Source organism: Chaetodon auriga, chromosome 13, assembly GCF_051107435.1.
Source record: "Chaetodon auriga isolate fChaAug3 chromosome 13, fChaAug3.hap1, whole genome shotgun sequence".
Classification (NCBI taxonomy): domain Eukaryota; kingdom Metazoa; phylum Chordata; class Actinopteri; order Chaetodontiformes; family Chaetodontidae; genus Chaetodon; species Chaetodon auriga.
The window spans coordinates 15,199,349-15,218,489 of NC_135086.1; the positions used below are offsets into that span (position 1 = coordinate 15,199,349).

Genomic DNA, 19,141 nt, shown 5'->3' on the forward strand with positions numbered 1-19,141 from the left:
TATTTGTTGCGACCACAGAAATACGATAGTGTTCATTCTCTGCTTGTGCCCTGAACCCACAGGTCAGGTGGTAGCAGATCACAGACTTCTCTGTGACTCAGAGGTTAAACTAATCATGCATGACTTTCTCACATGGCCCAACCAGCACCTTTGGAAATCTACACCCGCTTGTCATGCAGCAGTGGGTGAACCTGCTTTTCATGCATTTACATCACAGCGCGCTTTAGCTGGTTCGCTGTTTTGCAGTTATGTCGACCTTGTTGATATCCAAAATGTAATGCAACTGTCCAGTGCGCATTTCTTTTAACTGCACCAGCAGTCTCTCTGAATGCCATCTTTGAGCCTGTATAGTCACATGCATTCACACACATTTTCACAGCTCCTCATCAACAACCCTGCCCTGGACTCAAAGTAATATTTATCTGTACGTATCAGACTTCAGATGTTCTGCATTAAATATATTTGGCCATCACATTTTCCTGTGTATTTGTTAAGCTTGCCTCTGTAGCTGAAGATGTCCTTCAACCAGCTCAGTGTTAAGCCCTGCAAAAAACTCATTTCTAAAAAATCAGTCCATGACAAGAGGTAAGAGCTAATAAACACTGCCCCCTACTGAGAAAAAGGAGCTCTTACAGTTATTTACCAACATAACCTGATGCAGCCTCAGTGTCTTTTTGTATGAATGTGTGCAGGTTATAGAGTTGCAGTGCTAAGCTGTCAAACACACCATCACTTTTCTAACTTAATTCTCTCTTCTGGAGTCTTCTGACTCCATCACTCAGGTTTCAAAGGAATCTAAAAGCAAATCCTGCATCCTTCAATAAATATTCTGGTGCTATCATTACATCAAAAACAGTGGAATCTGAGCTTTCATCATATAACAAAAAGACAAGAATTCGTCCAAAAGCATTGATTTTATCAAAACATCACTCACTGTTACACATGGATACATACTCCCCCCCCCCAACAAATATTCCCTGAAGTCCACAAATGTTCAAACATTCAGCAGTGAAATAGTAAACATAAGCTGGTCACAATAACAACAAAGGAGAGCACAAAACATTTTTTTAAAATACAGAACACATGTCTCTCAATGCACCGTTGTTTGATCTGAGATTTGTGATTGTGGAAGTGGGCACGCAGGTCACTTTTATATTTAATGCAACATAATACAGATTTCTAAACTCTCTGTGAATCCAGAGGGATTCGTTGATGCCATGATGATTTCAGTCTCGTACAACATCTTCAATAAAGTATCTGATTGCAAGAAGGAAAGAGCTGTTCTAACCTTGTCACAGTCACTGGATGTCAAGTAAAGATTACAGTTTTTTCATTACACAATAAAAACGTGCCTTATCAGTAACAACATGAGGTTAAGAAGTACAGTTGGTAATTCTGTTATAGTGGAATGTCTCTCTTACATGTCAGTTCAACTCTCATAGCATGAAGACTCATAAAATCAGTGCTGTTAAATGAAGTGATTGAATTAAATATATAACACAATTGCTTGATTTGAAAAAAAAAAAAAAGCAAAAAACATACATGTAGCTTTATTAGTGGCGTATACTTTTTTGTATCATTTAAAAAATCATTGAAATTTAAATGGATGTACAATGAACAGAAATCATATTACAAGCAGCCGAGTCATTAAAAACAGAAAAACATCTTAAGATGAAGGAAGAACATCGTAGACGCTTTTATCTAAATACCCAATAAATACAGATACATTACAGAAAACACTTGAAGTCATAATTTATATTCAATCCATGAGGTTCTCAGACTGTGAATCGAATAATATTCCCCCCTCAACAGGAAAATATCTAGATGACCTCCTCTTTGGCAAGTGATACTTTCAATGTATATATGGAGGAAATAGGATGACTAAATTTAAATGTGTTGTTACTGGATAATTCATGTTTTTGCAGCTGAACCAGAAAACCAACTGCTAGAAATACTTTACTAAGGGCAAACTGATTATCCCTTACCGCTAAAAGATTCTTCCTTTCAGTCAGTTTTGCAGAATAAATGCATTTGTCAGAATGAATTTAACAGGAACATGAACGAAATGACATACAAATTTCAAGCAAAGAGGACACAAGAAATCCATCCTAGATCCAGGTCTGATCTCTTAGAAACCTACAGTGAAATCAAATGTTTTTGGTCTGTGGGAAGAAGCCGGAGTGCCCAGAGAGAACCCACGCATGCACAGGAAGAACATGCAAACTTCACACAGAAAGGCCCTGCCCGACCAGGGGATCAAACCATACCTGTGAGGCATGCGCACTACCTGCTGCGCCACCGTGCCGCCCAGATGCAGAACAGATAACAGGAATAATAACAAAACACTGTCATCCATTGAATCTGACTGTCAACTCAATGATGCATTCAGGGTTGCAGTCAGTGCAATTATGCTTACAGCTGTACGGTTTAAGCATATAAAAAGAATCATCTGATGTCACACTAAATCAGTCGTGTATCTGACCACTTGCTCGTGTGGTGAGTCATGCTGGAAAGAACACTGAAAACTCCATAATCCAGTAACAATACATTTTGATGAGTTGAATCATCCTGTTTGCTCTCTTAGATGTATTGAAGGTATAATTTCCTCAAAGAGATGGTAATTTACAAGTTTTCCTGCTGAGAAGGGAACACTGCTGGATTACAGAAGCCTCATGGATTGAATACCTGTATTTATTGGATATTTAGATATTCAGAGCTGATGTTTAACTTGTTTCTGTAATAATGTATCTTGGAAGATAATCAAACATTTTATGTATTATTATTATAATCTGTACATGCGGTATGAAACATAGAGTTTTTGTAGTAAAGTGATTGGCTGTAGTTCTTGTGTTTAAAAAAAAAAAAAAAAAGATTGGCTGAAGGCCTCGCAGTGGTGGGTAGCTGTCTGCTCCTCCTCTTAATAACTTTTATTGGATCCATAATCTTCCTACAGACACACAGTGGATATCTGTCTTCCTCTGGACAGTCTCTGACTGAAAGTCCTCCGTGCTCTTTTAACTCTGTCTGTACTGATCTTGTCCATTTCCTTCTCCTTTGTTGTATTTACAACTTCACTTTGTTTCTTCCTAAATTCTCTCTTTTCACTTTGTTGTATGATGGATTGTGGAATAACTAATCTAATAATCTTCCCTTTGGCCTTTTCTATCCTCACTAAGGCTCTCGCTGGCCTGGCTTTTCCTCTCCTGGATTACACTGGGCCTCATTTTCAGATTCAGCAGTTTCACCTTCATCCTCAGCAGACTCACCTGAGTCTTTCCTGGTCTTGTTCTCATCCTCAGCAGACTCACCTGAGTCTTTCCTGGTCTTGTTCTCATCCTCAGCAGACTCACCTGAGTCTTTCCTGGTCTTGTTCTCTTCTTCTTGACCTGGGTCAGTATTTGCAGTGTGTGGAGATTCTTGAAAGGAACTGCTGTCACAGTGGGAGGCTAAACACGGATCCTCCTTTGCTTCTTCAGCATCACTGATTTTATGCGTTCCATTTACAGCTTCAGTAACTGATTTGCCCTCTTTCTGCTGTTCATCATCACCTCTGTGTGTTTCTTGCTCATGTGGTGTCGTCTCTGAACCTTTCACTTCAGGAATGGTGGACGACGGTTTATCCCCGCTAGAGTCGTCTGATTTGTTTGCCTTCCCTACACCTGAGGAGTCACACTTTCCTGTACTGATCTCATCTGAGTTGCCATCTCCCTCGTGTTTACCAGCGGTGTCCTTAGCTGCCGTATTTGGAGAGTCTGTGGTCAATGGCGAACATGGCTGAGCAGGAGGAGAGACAGCATTTGCAGGACAAGACTTTGGTTCCTCAGAATTCTCTTCCACTGATTCTGAAACAGACAAAAAAAAAGAGTTTCAAAGAAAACAGTATGAAAAGTGCATCTGAATGCTAAGAATTTACAAAAGGATCAAACTGAGTCAGTCTTGGTTTAAAAATCAATTCATCTTACTACATGGAGGTTTAGAAAATGAACAAAGCTACAGTAAAAAGCCATTTGCCATGTAAACCACTCATGGTTGTTAGAAATTTGGGGATCACATGCGATGATTTTGGATTCTTAATAATTTAGCTGTCATGTTTTCTCACATCCAAAAGCTGAGTATCATCAGCATAGTGTTGACTATCATGTGTTTGTGAATGTGGCAACGTGTAATTTGACAACAATAAAGGGCCTGGGATTAAGTGCTGTGGAAGACCACAGGATAGATGAGGAAAAGAAGATTTTTTTTTATAACAACAGACATTGCATATTTTGTTTCATGCTCTGAAATCACTCCATCTTGGTGGCACTTTGTTTTAAGGCTCCCTATTTTACATTACTGACCAGTATCACACTAGTGATGTCACACTAAATCAGTCGTGTATCTGACCACTTGCCCGTGTGGTAACTCATGTTGGAAAAGAGCAGAACACTGAAAACTCCATAATCCAATAACAATACATTTTGATGAGTTGAATCATCCTGTTTGCTCTCTTAGATATATTGAAGGTATAATTTCCTCAAAGAGATGGTAATTTACAAGTTTTCCTGCTGAGAAGGGAACACTGCTGGATTACAGAAGCCTCATGGATTGAATATAGATTAGGACTTCAAGTGTTTTCTGTCATGTACCTGTATTTATTGGATATTTAGATATTCAGAGCTGATGTTTAGCTTTTTTTCTGTAATAATGTATCTTGGAAGATAATCAAACATTTTATATAATATTGAAATCCATACATGTGGTATGAAATATAGAGTTTTTGTCACTATATTTGTAGATAACTGTTGTAGCTTCAGTGACTGTTAAAAAAAAAAAAGATTGGCTGAAGGCCTCGCAGTGGTGGGTAGCTGTCTGCTCCTCCTCTTAATAACTCTTATTGGATCCATAATCTTCCTACAGACACACAGTGGATATCTGTCTTCCTCTGGACAGTCTCTGACTGAAAGTCCTCCATGCTCTTTTATCTCTGTCTGTACTGATCTTGTCCATTTTCCTTCTCCTTTGTTGTATTTACAACTTCACGTTGTTCTTTCTTAAATTCTCTCTTTTCACTTTGTTGTATGATGGATTGTGGAATAACTAATCTAATAATCTTTCTTTTGTCCTTTTCTATCCTCACTAAGGCTCTCGCTGGCCTGGCTTTTCCTCTCCTGGATTACACTGGGCCTCATTTTCAGATTCAACAGTTTGATGTACTAGTGGGAGGCACACTAATTCCCTTCCTCCTTTGCTTCTTCAGCATCACTGACATTAACTGTTCCATTTTCACCTTCAGTAAGTGATTTGTCCTCTTCTTGCTGTTTATCATCACTTCTGTGTGTGTCTTTCTGTGGCAATTTTGAATCTTGCTCATGTAGTGTCGTCTCTGAACCTTTCTCTTCAGGAATGGTGGATGACGGTTCGTCCTCACGAGAGTCGTCTGATTTGTTTGCCTTCCCTACGCCTGAGGAGTCACACGTTTCTGCACTGATCTCATCTGAGTTGCCATCTTCCTCGTGTTCACCAGCGGTGTCCTTAGCTTCTGTATTTGAAGAGTTTGGGGTCAATGGCGAACATGGCTGAGCAGTAGGAGAGACAGCATTTGCAGGAAGAGACTTTGCTCCCTCAGTCTCCTCTTTCTTTTTTGCTAACTCTGAAACAGACAAAAAAAGAGTTTCAAAGAAAAGAGTACAAAAAGTGCACCTGTTGACTATCATGAGTTTGTGAATGCGGCAACATGTTATTTGACAACAATAAATGGGATTGAGCCCTGTGGAACACCACAGGATAGATGAGGAAAAGAAGATTTTTTCTTGTAACAACAGACATTGCATATTTTGTTTCATGCTCTGAAATCACTCCATCTTGGCGACACTTTGTTTTAAGGCTCCCTATTTTACATTTATGACCAGTATCTAAATGTTTATGTATATTGTGATTGCTAGCAGAGTCATTAGGCCTCATATTCACACTACCTCGGCCCAGTGGCTGATTAGAGGGAGGTGTGGGTGCTCTGTAAAGATCAGTAGTTTTGTCACCCTGTGCGGCCTCCTCATCTGACCCTGAAACAGATTGAAACACAAAATATACAGCGATGTGTGATGTTGATGACAAGCAGCACTCAAACAATACATTGATTAATCAATTAGTTGATCAACAGAAAATCAGTCAACACTATTTTGAATAATCCATTAATAATTTAAGTTGCTTAGAAAGCAAAAAACGACAATAACACTGTTGGTCAAACAAAACCAGCTATTTCAAGATAAAATAAATAAATAAAAAGATAAATTGATGCATTCAATGAGAAAATAATCAGTAGATTAATTGATAATGAAGCATTAACTGCAGCATTAATTACAGCTAATAACAAAAATTACCTGTCTGCAGGTTTTTGGGCACAATAGGTTCATCATTGTTTTGCTCAATGTTCTTCACACGCTCTTTGACCCACCCTGTAAAGAGTGAACAGTGACAACCAGCAGGATTCATCTGTACCATCCTCTGTACTATGTACTGTACAAGTCATAAGAAATAACATCTGAGTTAATGTTACCTTTTCGTGGCATCTGACCTTCTGCATTCACAACATGTGCTGTAAAGAAAAAATAATAATTTGTGACACATGCTATTTCATGAATTTATCTCAATTTCATCATTCTGTACTGTACACAAAATACCCCCAAATTAAAAATACAAGACCAAGTCATGGTTATGTACATAAGCCCTAGAAGGCAAAGTGAGAAGCTGGAAGAAAAAAATGTCTAAATACTTGTGGATGTTTTATTATTATCATTACATTAAATCATTTAAATACAGATGATACTTTTCCTATCAATGCGTCTGTCTTTCAGGAGTCTGGCTGAGGCATAAGAGACATTTTGTTTTGTGAATAGTAACAGCAGACACAATGCATAATGTTCTGTCACAAGCACTAGAAGTGATGTGTTTTTCATTTCATTTGCTTTAAACCCAGGTTTTGCAACATTTCCTTAACAACAGCAAAAAGCCGTGATAATCCTGTCTGTAGCTCAAAACAGGTACATACAATATCCCAAATCAGAAAGCACAACACTCAGCAGGATTTACCTTTTCCAGCGTCCAGGTGTGAACCTGTGTCCTCTTTGTGATTGCTAGCAGAGTCATTAGGCCTCATATTCACACTACCTCGGCCGAGTGGAAGTGTGGGTGCTCTGTCAAGAAGAGGAGCATTTTCGTCACCCTGTGCGGCCTCCTCATCTGACCCTGAAACAGATTGAAACACAAAATATAGAGTGATGTGTGATGTTGATGACAGGCAGCACTCAAACAATACATTGATTAATCAATTAGTTGATCAACAGAAAATCAGTCAACACTGTTTTGAATAATCCATTAATAATTTAAGTTGCTTAGAAAGCAAAAAAACGACAATAACACTGTTGGTCAAACAAAACAAGCTATTTCAAGATAAAATAAATAAATAAAAAGATAAATTGATGCATTCAATGAGAAAATAATCAGTAGATTAATTGATAATGAAGCATTAGCTGCAGCATTAATTACAGCTAATAACAAAAATTACCTGTCTGCAGGTTTTTGGGCACAATAAGTTCATCATTGTTTTGCTCAATGTTCTTCACACACTCTTTGACAAACAATGGAAAGAGTGAACAGTGACAACCAGCAGGATTCATCTGTACCATCCTCTGTACTATGTACTGTATAAGTCATAAGAAATAACATCTGAGTTAATGTTACCTTTTCGTGGCATCTGACCTTCTGCATTCACAACATGTGCTGTAAAGAAAAAATAATAATTTGTGACACATGTCATTTCATGAATTTATCTCAATTTCATCATTCTGTACTGTACACAAAATACCCCCAAAATAAAAATACAAGACCAAGTCATGGTTATGTACGGAAGCCCTAGAAGGCAAAGTGAGAAGCTGGAAGAAAAAAATGTCTAAATACTTGTGGATGTTTTATTATTATCATTACATTAAATCATTTAAATACAGATGATACTTTTTCCTATCTCCTCATCTGACCCTGAAACAGACTGAAACACAAAATATAATGCAATCAATCATAGATTAACATACAGAAATCATTTTGGGTTTGCTCTGTTCATCATGATGGCTGTTTTTCAATGTCTTATGACATTTTGCAAAACAATCAATTGATTCACTGATGATTAAAAACATGACAAACAACAATCACTACTTGCAGTGCTAATGTCTGATACTGACCGCTGAGAAATACAGTAACATACCGTCTGCTGCACCAGGTGCTGACTGATTTTTCACATCATTTTCCGTTTTGTCTTCTGCAAAACACGCTGGAACCAAGAGGGAGAGGACAGAAAAAGAAGGTAGAAACAGTACGTTTTAGCTTCACACATTGTTGAGATTAGAGTCAATAACAGCAGCTGTTTGTGTTAAGTAATACTCCACATACATGGAGTTCTATGCAGACCGCTGGTAGTTCTGGGAGAACAGTCAGTTCTCAGTGAAAAAAAAAAAAAAAAAAAAATATATATATATATATATATATATATATCAGCTACAATTCCTTAGCTGCTGAAAAATAAATAATTTTGGGATCCATTTCTCTGGTTAAGGTTTCTTCCACTGTACCTCTCCGAGTTTGTCGGCAGAACACTACACCCACGACGATACCCAGTAGCAGTATAACTGCAGACACGACACCGGCAATCACTGGTCCAGGATCATTTTCTGCACACAAACACAAAAGCCAAACTTACAGCAACCTCTTACTACATATCATTCATTACCAAAACAACATTCAGTGCTGTAACACTCGACATTTCAGCCTCGTTTCTGAACATGAACTCTGCCGTCTGTCTTGATGCTCACTTTGAAACCTTTTTTGAAGACAGATCTATTAATATATTTACTCTGCTATCATTGTTATTGATGATGCAAAGGGGACACATTGTGCACACATCATTTGTGCATTCATGTTCCGTCACCGCTGGTAAGATATAAAGCTCAGCTGAGACTGAAAGATCAAAGTTTCAAATTGAGTGTCAATGCAGCAGGTGCAGGTATAGTTTATTAATGAAAGCCATGACCTGCGCTGGGTCAATTGTTCAAATGTCTTTTACAAATAAATGTCTGAAAGTACCTTTGCTTGAAATGACAGATTTCACAAAATGATATAAATGATATAAATGCACCGTGCAGCTGATGTCTAAGTGAAATCTTACCAGGGTAGCAATGCTTTGCAGTGAATGTAGCCGTTTCATTACTCAGAGGGTTGCTCACATGACAGCTGTACTCTTCATCGTCATGTTTCTGCCCAAGAGGTATTATTAACTGTGGGCCAGGCAGTACGTTTCCATGTGAGCTCCACTCAAACTTCATTAAGGACTGAGGTTGTCTGGGCTCTGCAGAGCACGCCAGCGTTCCAGACTCGCCGTCATCATTCATCTTACAGGAAATGGTGGGCTTGGCAACATTTTCTATTTGGGGAACAAGTAAATGAATGAAAGAAGGAGTCTATTATGTTACATGCATATACAATAACAAACATCACATTCTTGCAACAAAACTTTAAACGTGGTGCTGGGTATAAAGTTCTAAAATAGAAAAAAAAAAAAAAAAAAAAACTGCCAAAAAGTTTTGTTTGATCTGGTTAAGGCAAGACAAACAGCAATTCTGATTGGCACTGATCATAACGTATATTGTCTTCTGTTTGAACAAACAACTAATATGTCACGGAGAGCAAAGTCTCTCAATAGGTGACGTATTAAGAGATAACACTGGGAGCAGTCCTGGTCGAACGTCTCTAATATCATAAACTGAGGTCAAATGGGATTAATGTTGCAGCGCACTTGAACATAGAGATCCTTGAACGTATGAACATGCACCTCAGTAAATTCTGGGTACCAATTACAGCACTTGACTGTGTTAAGTGAGAATGAGGAAGACATTTCAAGGTCAGAAGAAGTTTCTGACCAGATAGCAAAAGTGAAAGTGAAAGCACACAGCCTGAAGAAGTCCAACCCGCTTCTGATTCTGCTTTACAGCACAAGACGGTTTATTATGTTTGAAAAAACTACAAATACCAACAATTTCCTTGACTGCCAGCTTCAGACACAGGGGCAGTGGTGGCCTAAAGGTTACAGAAGTGAGTTTGTGACCAGAAGGTTGTCGATCAATCCCCTGAACTGACAGGAGAATTATTACCTCTCGGCCTTCACAAGCTTCAACAGTGCAACAGTGTGACTTGTGCCAGAAATCTCTTTTTAAGCAGCATCCTCTGTGCCACTGTGCTGTAATGCTGTAGCTGGTAAAGTAACCAAGCAGCAGTTGCTGAGTTGTGATGCGTGACTCTTTCAGCTTTAGAGAGCAGGTACTAATGTTGACCGATTAACGCTGCATTAACAAAAGAGTGAGTAAAAAAAAACCACTTACCTATGACCTCCAATTTATAACGAAAATAATGCAACTTATTGTCTCTGAATATTTCCAAATCATAATTTCCACTGTCTTCAAAGCTGAGGTCGGTGATAGTGAGTTCTGCAGAGTGCCAGTCAAGAGTGATCCTGCTTTCAAACTGGCCGTACACCAGCTCCTCCCGGCCATCAAACTCTACCACTTTGTTGCCATTATGTTTCCACAGAATGTCTGCACTGTTCGCAGCGATGTCTGGCTTCAAGCTGACCTCCTGGCCTTTGAGTGCATATTTTAGAGACTCTATAGCAGCTGGACACAAAGAATAGAGAGGTACAGAAACATGCAGTGAAATGTGAGAACAAGCTAAGTTCATTTTAAACATTCAAGGGTACAATGACAACTGAAGACCTAATCCAGTATAAATAAATCTGCAGTAAATCCTATTCATGTGAAGCGAAGAGGTGCTCATTCAGATCTATGGTCATTTTTGAGACTGTGGGTCGGCGTGTGGTGAAAGCATTAGAGAACTGTTTCAAACAGTCTGTACCCCTCACGTACGCCAACAGAGGCAGGCAAAATGTGAGAGTTAAACAGAAGTGTGAAAGTTCATTCTTGACCTTGGAAATAATTAGCAGTTTCACAAAATAACCTCGAGTGTGACCTTTCTAGCTTTCAACTGCATTTCACAGTATTCAACCGAGGATGGAGGTTGGTCATGTAAGAACTACAGACCGAGTGCCACATAACTGCATTAGAAAAGCAGAAAATCGCAGCTGAAGTTCAGTGTAAAACGGTACAGCATCGATTGGCGGCTGCCAACGTAATTTCTAATCAGCTGGTAACAGCATAAACCACGGGATTATCTGGGGAAGGTTAAACATGTCAAAAACTGGGTACTGCCTAACCTATGGTTAGGTTTCACAGAGGTGAAAGGAAAAGTTACTTAGCCGATCAACCAAAAAAAATTATCTTTAACTTCCTAAAACCCAAACTCTTGCATGACATGCATTTTTAAACCAGGCCCTTGTAGAGCAAAATTTAGTATTGTGGTCTAGACAACCCAAAATGTGATGTCCACACATGTGGACGTCAGGTCCTAGAAGGTTAACTAATCAATTCACTGTGATTTCTCAAGCAATGTTGCCAAATGTGCACTAATTTTAAACTATTTTACTTGATTGTACACAGTATATGTACTCTATTTTCAACTTCATTTTCACTATTATTATTATTATTATCACATTGGATTTGTTTTTGGACCTATATTACATTCATTTTCTTTTCATTTTTTTTAACTTCTATGTCTTTTTTATGTGATGTCATTTCTTTGTTGTAAAGCACTCTGAGCCGCAGTTCTTGTATGAAAGATTCTTTACAAATTTAGAGTTTATTACTAGTATTATTACATATTCCCAGCTTCTCAGTTGTGCCAATTTCTTTTAGTGTCATTAAACAAATTACACATGGACCATTTGTACTGAACTGAGCCATCTCCATGTTAGCCAAGCAAACTCCATCCACTGATGAAGACCATGAGATGAGGTTGAAAACTCCAGAATAAACTCATCAACAGATCATAAGTCAAGATTTTTTTTTTTTTTTTTTTTGTCAAACATTTCATTTTACTAAAGTCCAGCCTCATAAACTACAGGCTTTAGTACACAACATCTCTCTATGGTCAACTTTGCAAAGACATAGGTGGATGATGTATTACTAGATTGTACTGGTGTAATTACATGTGTAAAGACATGGTAATCATCATGTATCATCAGGTGTACTTCTTGGTATTCCTTTAGTACTCAGACTTAAGGTTGTATTCCTACAATAAGTTAGACTATAAACTCAACAGTATTGAGGATTGGTTTTTATTTTTATTTTTCATTTTTTACCAAAGGGATTCAGAATCAATGCATAGCACAGACGCAACTTTCGGTTTCAGATAATCATTGACTTGACATGGCAGGTCAGCGAAGGCGTCACCACTTCACGTTCACACAAAAGTGGCAAACCTTTAAAATCAGCGCAAACATAACCTGTAGACAAACTCACCTGTGCAGGAGGTGAAGGTGAGAAAAGCCAGGAAATACCGCGGAGCCATTTCAGAAGACAAGAAAAATCATAGGCCGCCGTTTGCTTTTACTTTCACTTTGTTGTAACAGGTGTTACAGGCGATAAACAGGTAAAATGTCGTCGACGGTTAAAAACCTGCTGCTGTTTTAAGTCGAACTAGTTCGGGCAGACTTAAAACAAAACCCTTCCGATTACCTGCGCAGGTGAAATGAGGGGAGTGTCTGTCGCGTACGCAGGAAATCTTTCCCGAGCGCCGGAATCCGTTAAAACAGCACGCGCAGCGGGAATTCTAGAGAGTTTCCGGTCCCATTTCCGCTGGCCTTCATAATAAATTCCCAACCTGATCAGTTCATAAACGTGAAAATAACAGCAGTCAACAATGACCATGGAGGCCTGCAAATGAACAAATTTATATGCTCATACTCTTTCTGATGTGCAAAGATCATTTAAACATTATTCAGATTAATATGTGTGATTGGATTATAACTATTGATGCATTCATGTTAAAACAAAACTCCAACCTGTGTTCACCATTTAATGGCAGTGTTCACATGAAGACAGGCACAGAATCACAGAAACTTTGGTTCGTGTGTGTGTGTGTGTGTGTGTGTGCGCGTGTGTGTGTGCGTGTGCGTGAGTGTGTGTGTGTGAATAAAAAACACCAGGTGCTCTCGGACACTGGTTTGTTTCCTCCTTGAAAGTCACACCTCGTGTTAATGTTCATATTTTTAGGTATTAATAAGCATACACTTATTTGATTCAGTTAGAAACATTTAATTATTTTGCATTTCTTTTATCCTTTATGTTAACCATTGTAACTCTAAAAGCCATGAAACAATGTATGTATTGCTATTAAAGTCTTATTTGCATATTTTCATTAACTTTTAGCAATATAACGTCAAGTTTCAACAGCTGCTTCCATAAAATCACATTAACTGCTAAAAGTTAAAACAAAGTGATTTGAAAGTGGCATAAAGTGACATAAAAATGCACACACACAAAAAAAAAACCTCTGTCTTTTCATTAACAATGTCCGGTCACAGGAGCCTGTGTCATTGGCTCTCAGAAGCAGGTGTTATTCTGTGTATGTGTGTGTAGGACTTCATCAGTGTCACGCTGCCGTGGTGCGACACTCCCATAGGCAAAACACACTCCTCTGTCAACACCCCTCGGCCGACGTCCCAGCACATCACCGTGGAGATGACTTGGTTCTTGTTATCCCGTCCACCTGTGATGAAGAGTTTGTTGTTACAGGCAGCGATGGCGCAGCTTGCCCTCTCCCCGAGCCGGGTCACGAGAGACCAGGAGTCTGACAGAGGCGAGTAGCAATACATGGCATGCATGGCACCACCTGGGGAATTGAACAGTAACCATTTTAAGGTTAATAAATATGTAGACAGAAATTTAAAGACATCCAATTCTCACAGAATATACCAGACACAGATGACTACTTTCTTTGAAAAGAGCAATTATTGGAGTAAGTTTTCAGCTGTATCATTTTAAGTAAAAGTCTCACTCCCAAAATACATTTAAAACACCAAAAACAAAAGTTCTCATAATACAGAAAATGCATTTTTGTTACATTATTGGCTTGTTATGAATGATGGATTCATGTGTAAGCGGTATTTTGCTGTTTTAATTGGTTGAGGTGGAGCTATGTACTGCTGGATAAGTTAATCTATAACAATGCATCATATTTTACAAGCTCATGTGTTTTGTATGTAAAATCTTCATCAATAAAGTAACTAAAGGTGTCAAACAATGTACTTAGTTCCCATCCATCACACAACCTCCAACTTACCGACTACATAGATGTGGTTCTTGAATGTGACTGCATTGGTGCATTTGGTTTCGATGGGAATGGGTGCCCGCAGTTCCCAGCGGTCTGTTCCAGGTTCCCAGCACTGGACCTGATCAGTTGCCAGCTTTCCATTCGGCCCACCACCAATCACATAGATCCATCTGTCAAAGCTTGCAGTAGCACAGGAGCTCACCCCCGTTGCAAGAGGTGTCACCTGCAAATGCAGCCAAAAGGCCATCCAAGTCAGTGATGAAGCAGTCTACAGCCAAACAGGTACAGAAACCAGTATGTGAGGTATATTGCTTAAAGCTGTACAACTTATGGAGTATAAGATGTACAGCATTTAGCATCCAATATACACAATAATAATATGGTAGATTACTGTGGAGCTCCAAAGTGTTCAATATTAAATAGTTAATTTTTATTTCAAAATACCATTTTTCATTATTCCATAATGACTTGTTCCCAGTAACACTTGTATTTGACACCACTTTTTATTTCATGTCACCTTTCATGATGGCGGCGTATTCACCACCCTCTCACCCTGCAGCCAATCACATAGCCTGGTCCACAACTGCTACCGCAATTAGCCAGTTAGCAGCTGTTAGCTAGCTACAGCAACAACGTTAGAGTCATTCTGAATCATTTATGTAGCTGCTGCTGTAAATAGTAGTACTAAAATATACAGACAGCATCAGATATTTGTTTAACTTAACAAGGCTTCACATGCCTGTGCAGCCAGTGCTGACGGCAGCAAGAAGCTACTGTGGAAAAATGACATAGTGAAATTAGACTTCTGAAAACAAGCATTTTGGAACAAAATGTCTGCAATAAAATAAAAATCATAGCCAATAAAATTCAAATTCAAAATTTTACACAAATATGATGACATTTTATATCCAAAAGGTCAAAGGTCAACTTCACAGTGACATCATAATGCTGTGTAAAAACACTTTTCTAGCCATTATTCAACCCCAAAGCTCAAGAACAAAAAGGGAGATTGTGACCATATTTCACATTTGGTCAGATACTGAACTGGTGACACTAATCTTGGGTGTCCACCTTCAAACTGTGCTGATTGTATAGATCTTCTGTAAAAATGTGTGTGACAGCCAGGTTTTACAATCTGTAACTTCTTTGCAGCATCACTGATATTTGAAGCATTGTCTGCTGTCATGGATACAACCTTGAGTTCAGAATGAGCTTCACTGGAAAGGCACATGAACACAAACAAGACAACATACAGGAGGAGTGCAGCTGGTTCACTGGTTTTGCTGATATTGAGCGTCAGGGTGATTCTCTATCAGTCCTCTGTGCTCCTAGTTTCATTTATTTCACAGATTGTCGGTCGAGTTGAAGTAGGGAACTAAATTCTTTGTGGACTTGTCACCACGAGCGACACCTTTCGTATAAACGTAGTCATCGTTGTTACAAAAATACTAATTGCAGCCGCTGTAAGGAACATCTGGTGCAAAGTTACATAAAAGCATCATATTAGTATAGAATTCTTACCTGTGTCCAGCGATTGTGAAAGGGGTCATAGGCCTCTACGCTGGCAAGTCTCTGAACTCCATCAAATCCACCCAGTGCGAACACCTTCCCCCCGTGGACTGCCATCTTGTGTCTCCAGCGGCCAGTTGTCAGGGGCTCGATCTGGATCCACTTGTCCAAGGCGCCGTTATATTTCCAAACATCATGCTGCGTCTCTTTACCACCTGCAACCACACAGCGCATTAGAGAAAATCATCGGCCGCTTTCATCCCAAAGCATCGACGTGTCACTGATTCTGTACTGATGACGTGACTGTCCTCTAAACTGAGCCGCTCTCTTAACATTCTGACTAAAGATGTAAATCCCAATGGCCCTTTCTGAGTGTTCACAGTGTGGCTGAGCAGTTGCAGTAACCAAGACTGAGCATTGTCAGTTCCTGAGTTGGGAAACACCTAAAACCACAACAACAGTTAGTGCTGATGAGGTCACATCTTCCTGTTCATTTTGTTCAGCTGCAGACTGCTTAAAACAACATTACTGTTGAATAAGAGACCTTTACAACAACCTGTTCACATGATAAATTATGCAATATAAGAGAACAAGAGTTAGATAATATCAACAACAGCAGGGTCACCTATATGAATCACAGTAAGCCTTTCTATAAAACAAACTTGAAGACTTCTCTCACCACATATGTACACTTCATTGCGGAAGGTGATGCAGGCAAACTCCACCCATTTTCTGTTTTGGGATTCGTCCTCCATCTCTGTGACTGGCAGCCTGGCGACCTCCAGCCTGCTGCGTCTGAGGGGGTCCAAACAGGTGACAGTGGAGATGAAGCGTTCGTCTTTCGTGCAGCCTCCAATTATCAGGAACACCTCTGATAGAAAGTGCTGCAAGCGGGGCTTGGTTCGTTCGGAGACCACCTGTAAACAGGTTAGACATGCACAGAGCATGACTACAAATATGCAACAGGATAGTAGACAGATTTGTTTCCAAAATACTGTACCAGATTTTATAAAATAACCAATAACTAAAGTCAAACATGGCAACACATTCATGGCCCTCCCTGTATACTGACCTCCCTGCCTGAGAGGTGATAGATGCGAGCCTCTTGCAACAAAGGAAAGGCTTCACTGCAGCAGCGAATCAGTTCATCCGACTCCACTTTTTCTACAAAGTACGCAGGCTCCAACAATGGCAGCCGCACATGCGACAGCAATCTGCCCAGTAAAGGGTAGCGTTCATCCTGCTGGGCTCTCACCCAGCGCATGAGCGCCTCAAACACACACTCCTCACACTTCACATCGAGGTCGTCCCTCTGCAGGACAGTCTCCAGCGATTCAGCCGGCAGCTCCAGGAAGTCCTGCTGCTGGACTATCTGGGAGAACTGAGAGGTGATGTAGTCCTGAGCCCCGGTCTTCAGGGCCGACAGAGCGTGGCTTTCAGCAAGGTTCAGGATCCCAATACAGCTCTCCAGGTGCAGGGCCTTGCTCAGAAAGCCAGAACATGCATCCACCACACGCAGGAACTGCAAGAGACAAGGCCAGCATGGACATTAGCATCGCTAATGGGGTGAACACTGAGTAAGCACTCTGATGTGCACATGCAGGCCTTCTCTGTGTTGTCATTGGTAAGCAGATAAAGCCACATGACACTATACTAGAATTTCAAAAGCATGCAAAACTAAAATTGGCCAGATTACATGAAAATTGTCTTAAAATCCCAAAAGGTGCAACAAGCCATGAAACAAAAAACACACTTTCTTGTATGCTCTGCATTGTTTTATTGTTTTTCTCTGTGTTCTACTTTAAATTGTGTCTGGTGATCTTCTTCTTTGAGCATTTTTACTGTTTGTTTTACCAATAAACACTTTGTAAAGTGCTGCATAAATACAGTCATTTTTACTACATGCATTTTTGTGCTCAATCATAAATCAAAACGTAAAATCGCTCATCACAGAAATAGATGCGTTGCAAACATCTGCCTCCTCCTTTGTGTAGCACAGCTGTGTGGTTAATTTAAGCCTTTATGGAAAACTGATCCTGACTGTAAACAACTGGGCCACTTTCACTTCCCTTTTACAACGACTCATCTCTTAGCCAGTAAGATATGAGTAAGAGTTGTTCCACTGGGGGAAAAACTGTCATAGGTGGGAAGATCAGCACAATTGGAGGTGGTTAAAATGGAGGTGTACACTGCAGCAGGGTCATTGCACTGATAAGACTCAACAAAAGCTGTCCCTCTGAATGTAAATAAATCAATGATCTTCAAAAAATCTTATGCTTTTAGGTGTTAAATCTGTACTATAGTGACCTCTGTCGTGCCTTTGATACACACTCTGTGCCAACTGACTGATAATAATTCAATGACACTGGATTAAAATGATTATCAACTATACTGTATAAACAGTAAACTGTTGCTGTTGGTGTTTGAACTTCATGACTGTAACTCTGGTAGTTTACTTTTACTTCCACTGATGAATCACATGATGATTCACGAGATGACTCTTACATAAAACGTGAAAGTGTAAGCAATCTGGTCAAACCCCTTTTCATGCAGAATAAAAAATGTACCCAGACAAAAATCGAATCTCTTTCATCACCGGTTGATTTAGTTTTTGGGGATATCAGGATTTTGTGTGTTGTTAATCTGTGTTTAAGAGCTACGTGCTCTGCTCTGTGCAGAGAACTGCACAAGGACTGCACAACATAAACTTATCAAGTATCTCCTTTAACTGTCATTGTAAATAATTGTCATTTTACCTGAAATTGACTGGCAGCCTCTAGTATTCTCTGCACATTGGAGTGTGTAAGGAGGGCTCGGCTGGTGTAGGTATACTCCAGGAGAGAAGACATCGTCCCGCTGTCCAACCCTTTTATTTCCACGCGTTCCTCGTGACTCTCCTTCAGACCGCTGCAAAACATTGCCCTGCACAGAAAAACATAAATTCAGTAAACCCCAGCAGTGCCATCACGCTGGAGTCTGACAATACCAGCTGTTTGTTTACCTGAAGTACTGACTGGCAGCTGCGAGTATGGCTCTGTGGCAAGGGAAGTCACGTCCCTGAACACACAGCACCACATCGGTCAGTTCTCTGTTCACACGTAGGGTTTCCATCCCTCTCTGTAGCTCCACCGGTAGGCCTCCATCTTCCCAGCGCAGCTCACTTGAGCCTGTCAGGTTGTCTCTCTCCTCATCTGGGCTGGAGTCCTCTCCAAGCAGCGGCGAGGGACAGTCCGTAGTCCTCTCCAGCGAGGCACTCATCTCTTACACCAGAAGCTCCTCAGAAACGCGCTCTTCTCAGAAAGAACAGCGTGTTGCTACTTTGGGTGCACCTGCACCAGTAAAAAGACCACTGTGGTTTGCACTTGCAACAGTTTAGTCAAGTTGAGAT

The 19,141-nt window shown here is 39.9% G+C and overlaps 2 protein-coding genes across 4 annotated transcripts; both read right to left on the reverse strand.

Moving 5' to 3' along the window:
- Positions 1-908: 908 nt before the first annotated feature.
- On the reverse strand, positions 909-12,493 carry LOC143330967 (uncharacterized). Of its 3 annotated transcripts, none has more exons than XM_076747766.1 (12): positions 12,432-12,493; positions 10,401-10,691; positions 9,191-9,445; positions 8,598-8,696; positions 8,234-8,299; positions 7,717-7,755; positions 7,066-7,221; positions 6,533-6,571; positions 6,357-6,431; positions 5,952-6,038; positions 5,369-5,629; positions 909-3,842 (listed from the first exon to the last, which is right to left on the reverse strand). In XM_076747766.1, the coding sequence occupies exons 1-12, from the start codon at positions 12,478-12,480 to the stop codon at positions 3,172-3,174; spliced, it is 2,088 nt and encodes a 695-aa protein (XP_076603881.1). In that variant the 5' UTR covers positions 12,481-12,493; the 3' UTR covers positions 909-3,171. The 3 variants fall into 3 exon arrangements, with proteins under 3 accessions (XP_076603881.1, XP_076603880.1, XP_076603882.1); XM_076747765.1 differs by having other exon boundaries at positions 5,267-5,629; XM_076747767.1 differs by lacking the exon at positions 10,401-10,691 and having other exon boundaries at positions 5,267-5,629.
- A 1,011-nt stretch (positions 12,494-13,504) lies between these two features.
- klhl6 (kelch-like family member 6) lies at positions 13,505-19,141 on the reverse strand. Its single transcript, XM_076747768.1, has 7 exons — positions 18,755-19,141; positions 18,510-18,675; positions 16,826-17,275; positions 16,433-16,670; positions 15,766-15,968; positions 14,254-14,467; positions 13,505-13,803 (listed from the first exon to the last, which is right to left on the reverse strand). Exons 1-7 carry the CDS (start codon positions 19,009-19,011, stop codon positions 13,505-13,507), a joined length of 1,827 nt encoding a protein of 608 aa, XP_076603883.1. The 5' UTR covers positions 19,012-19,141.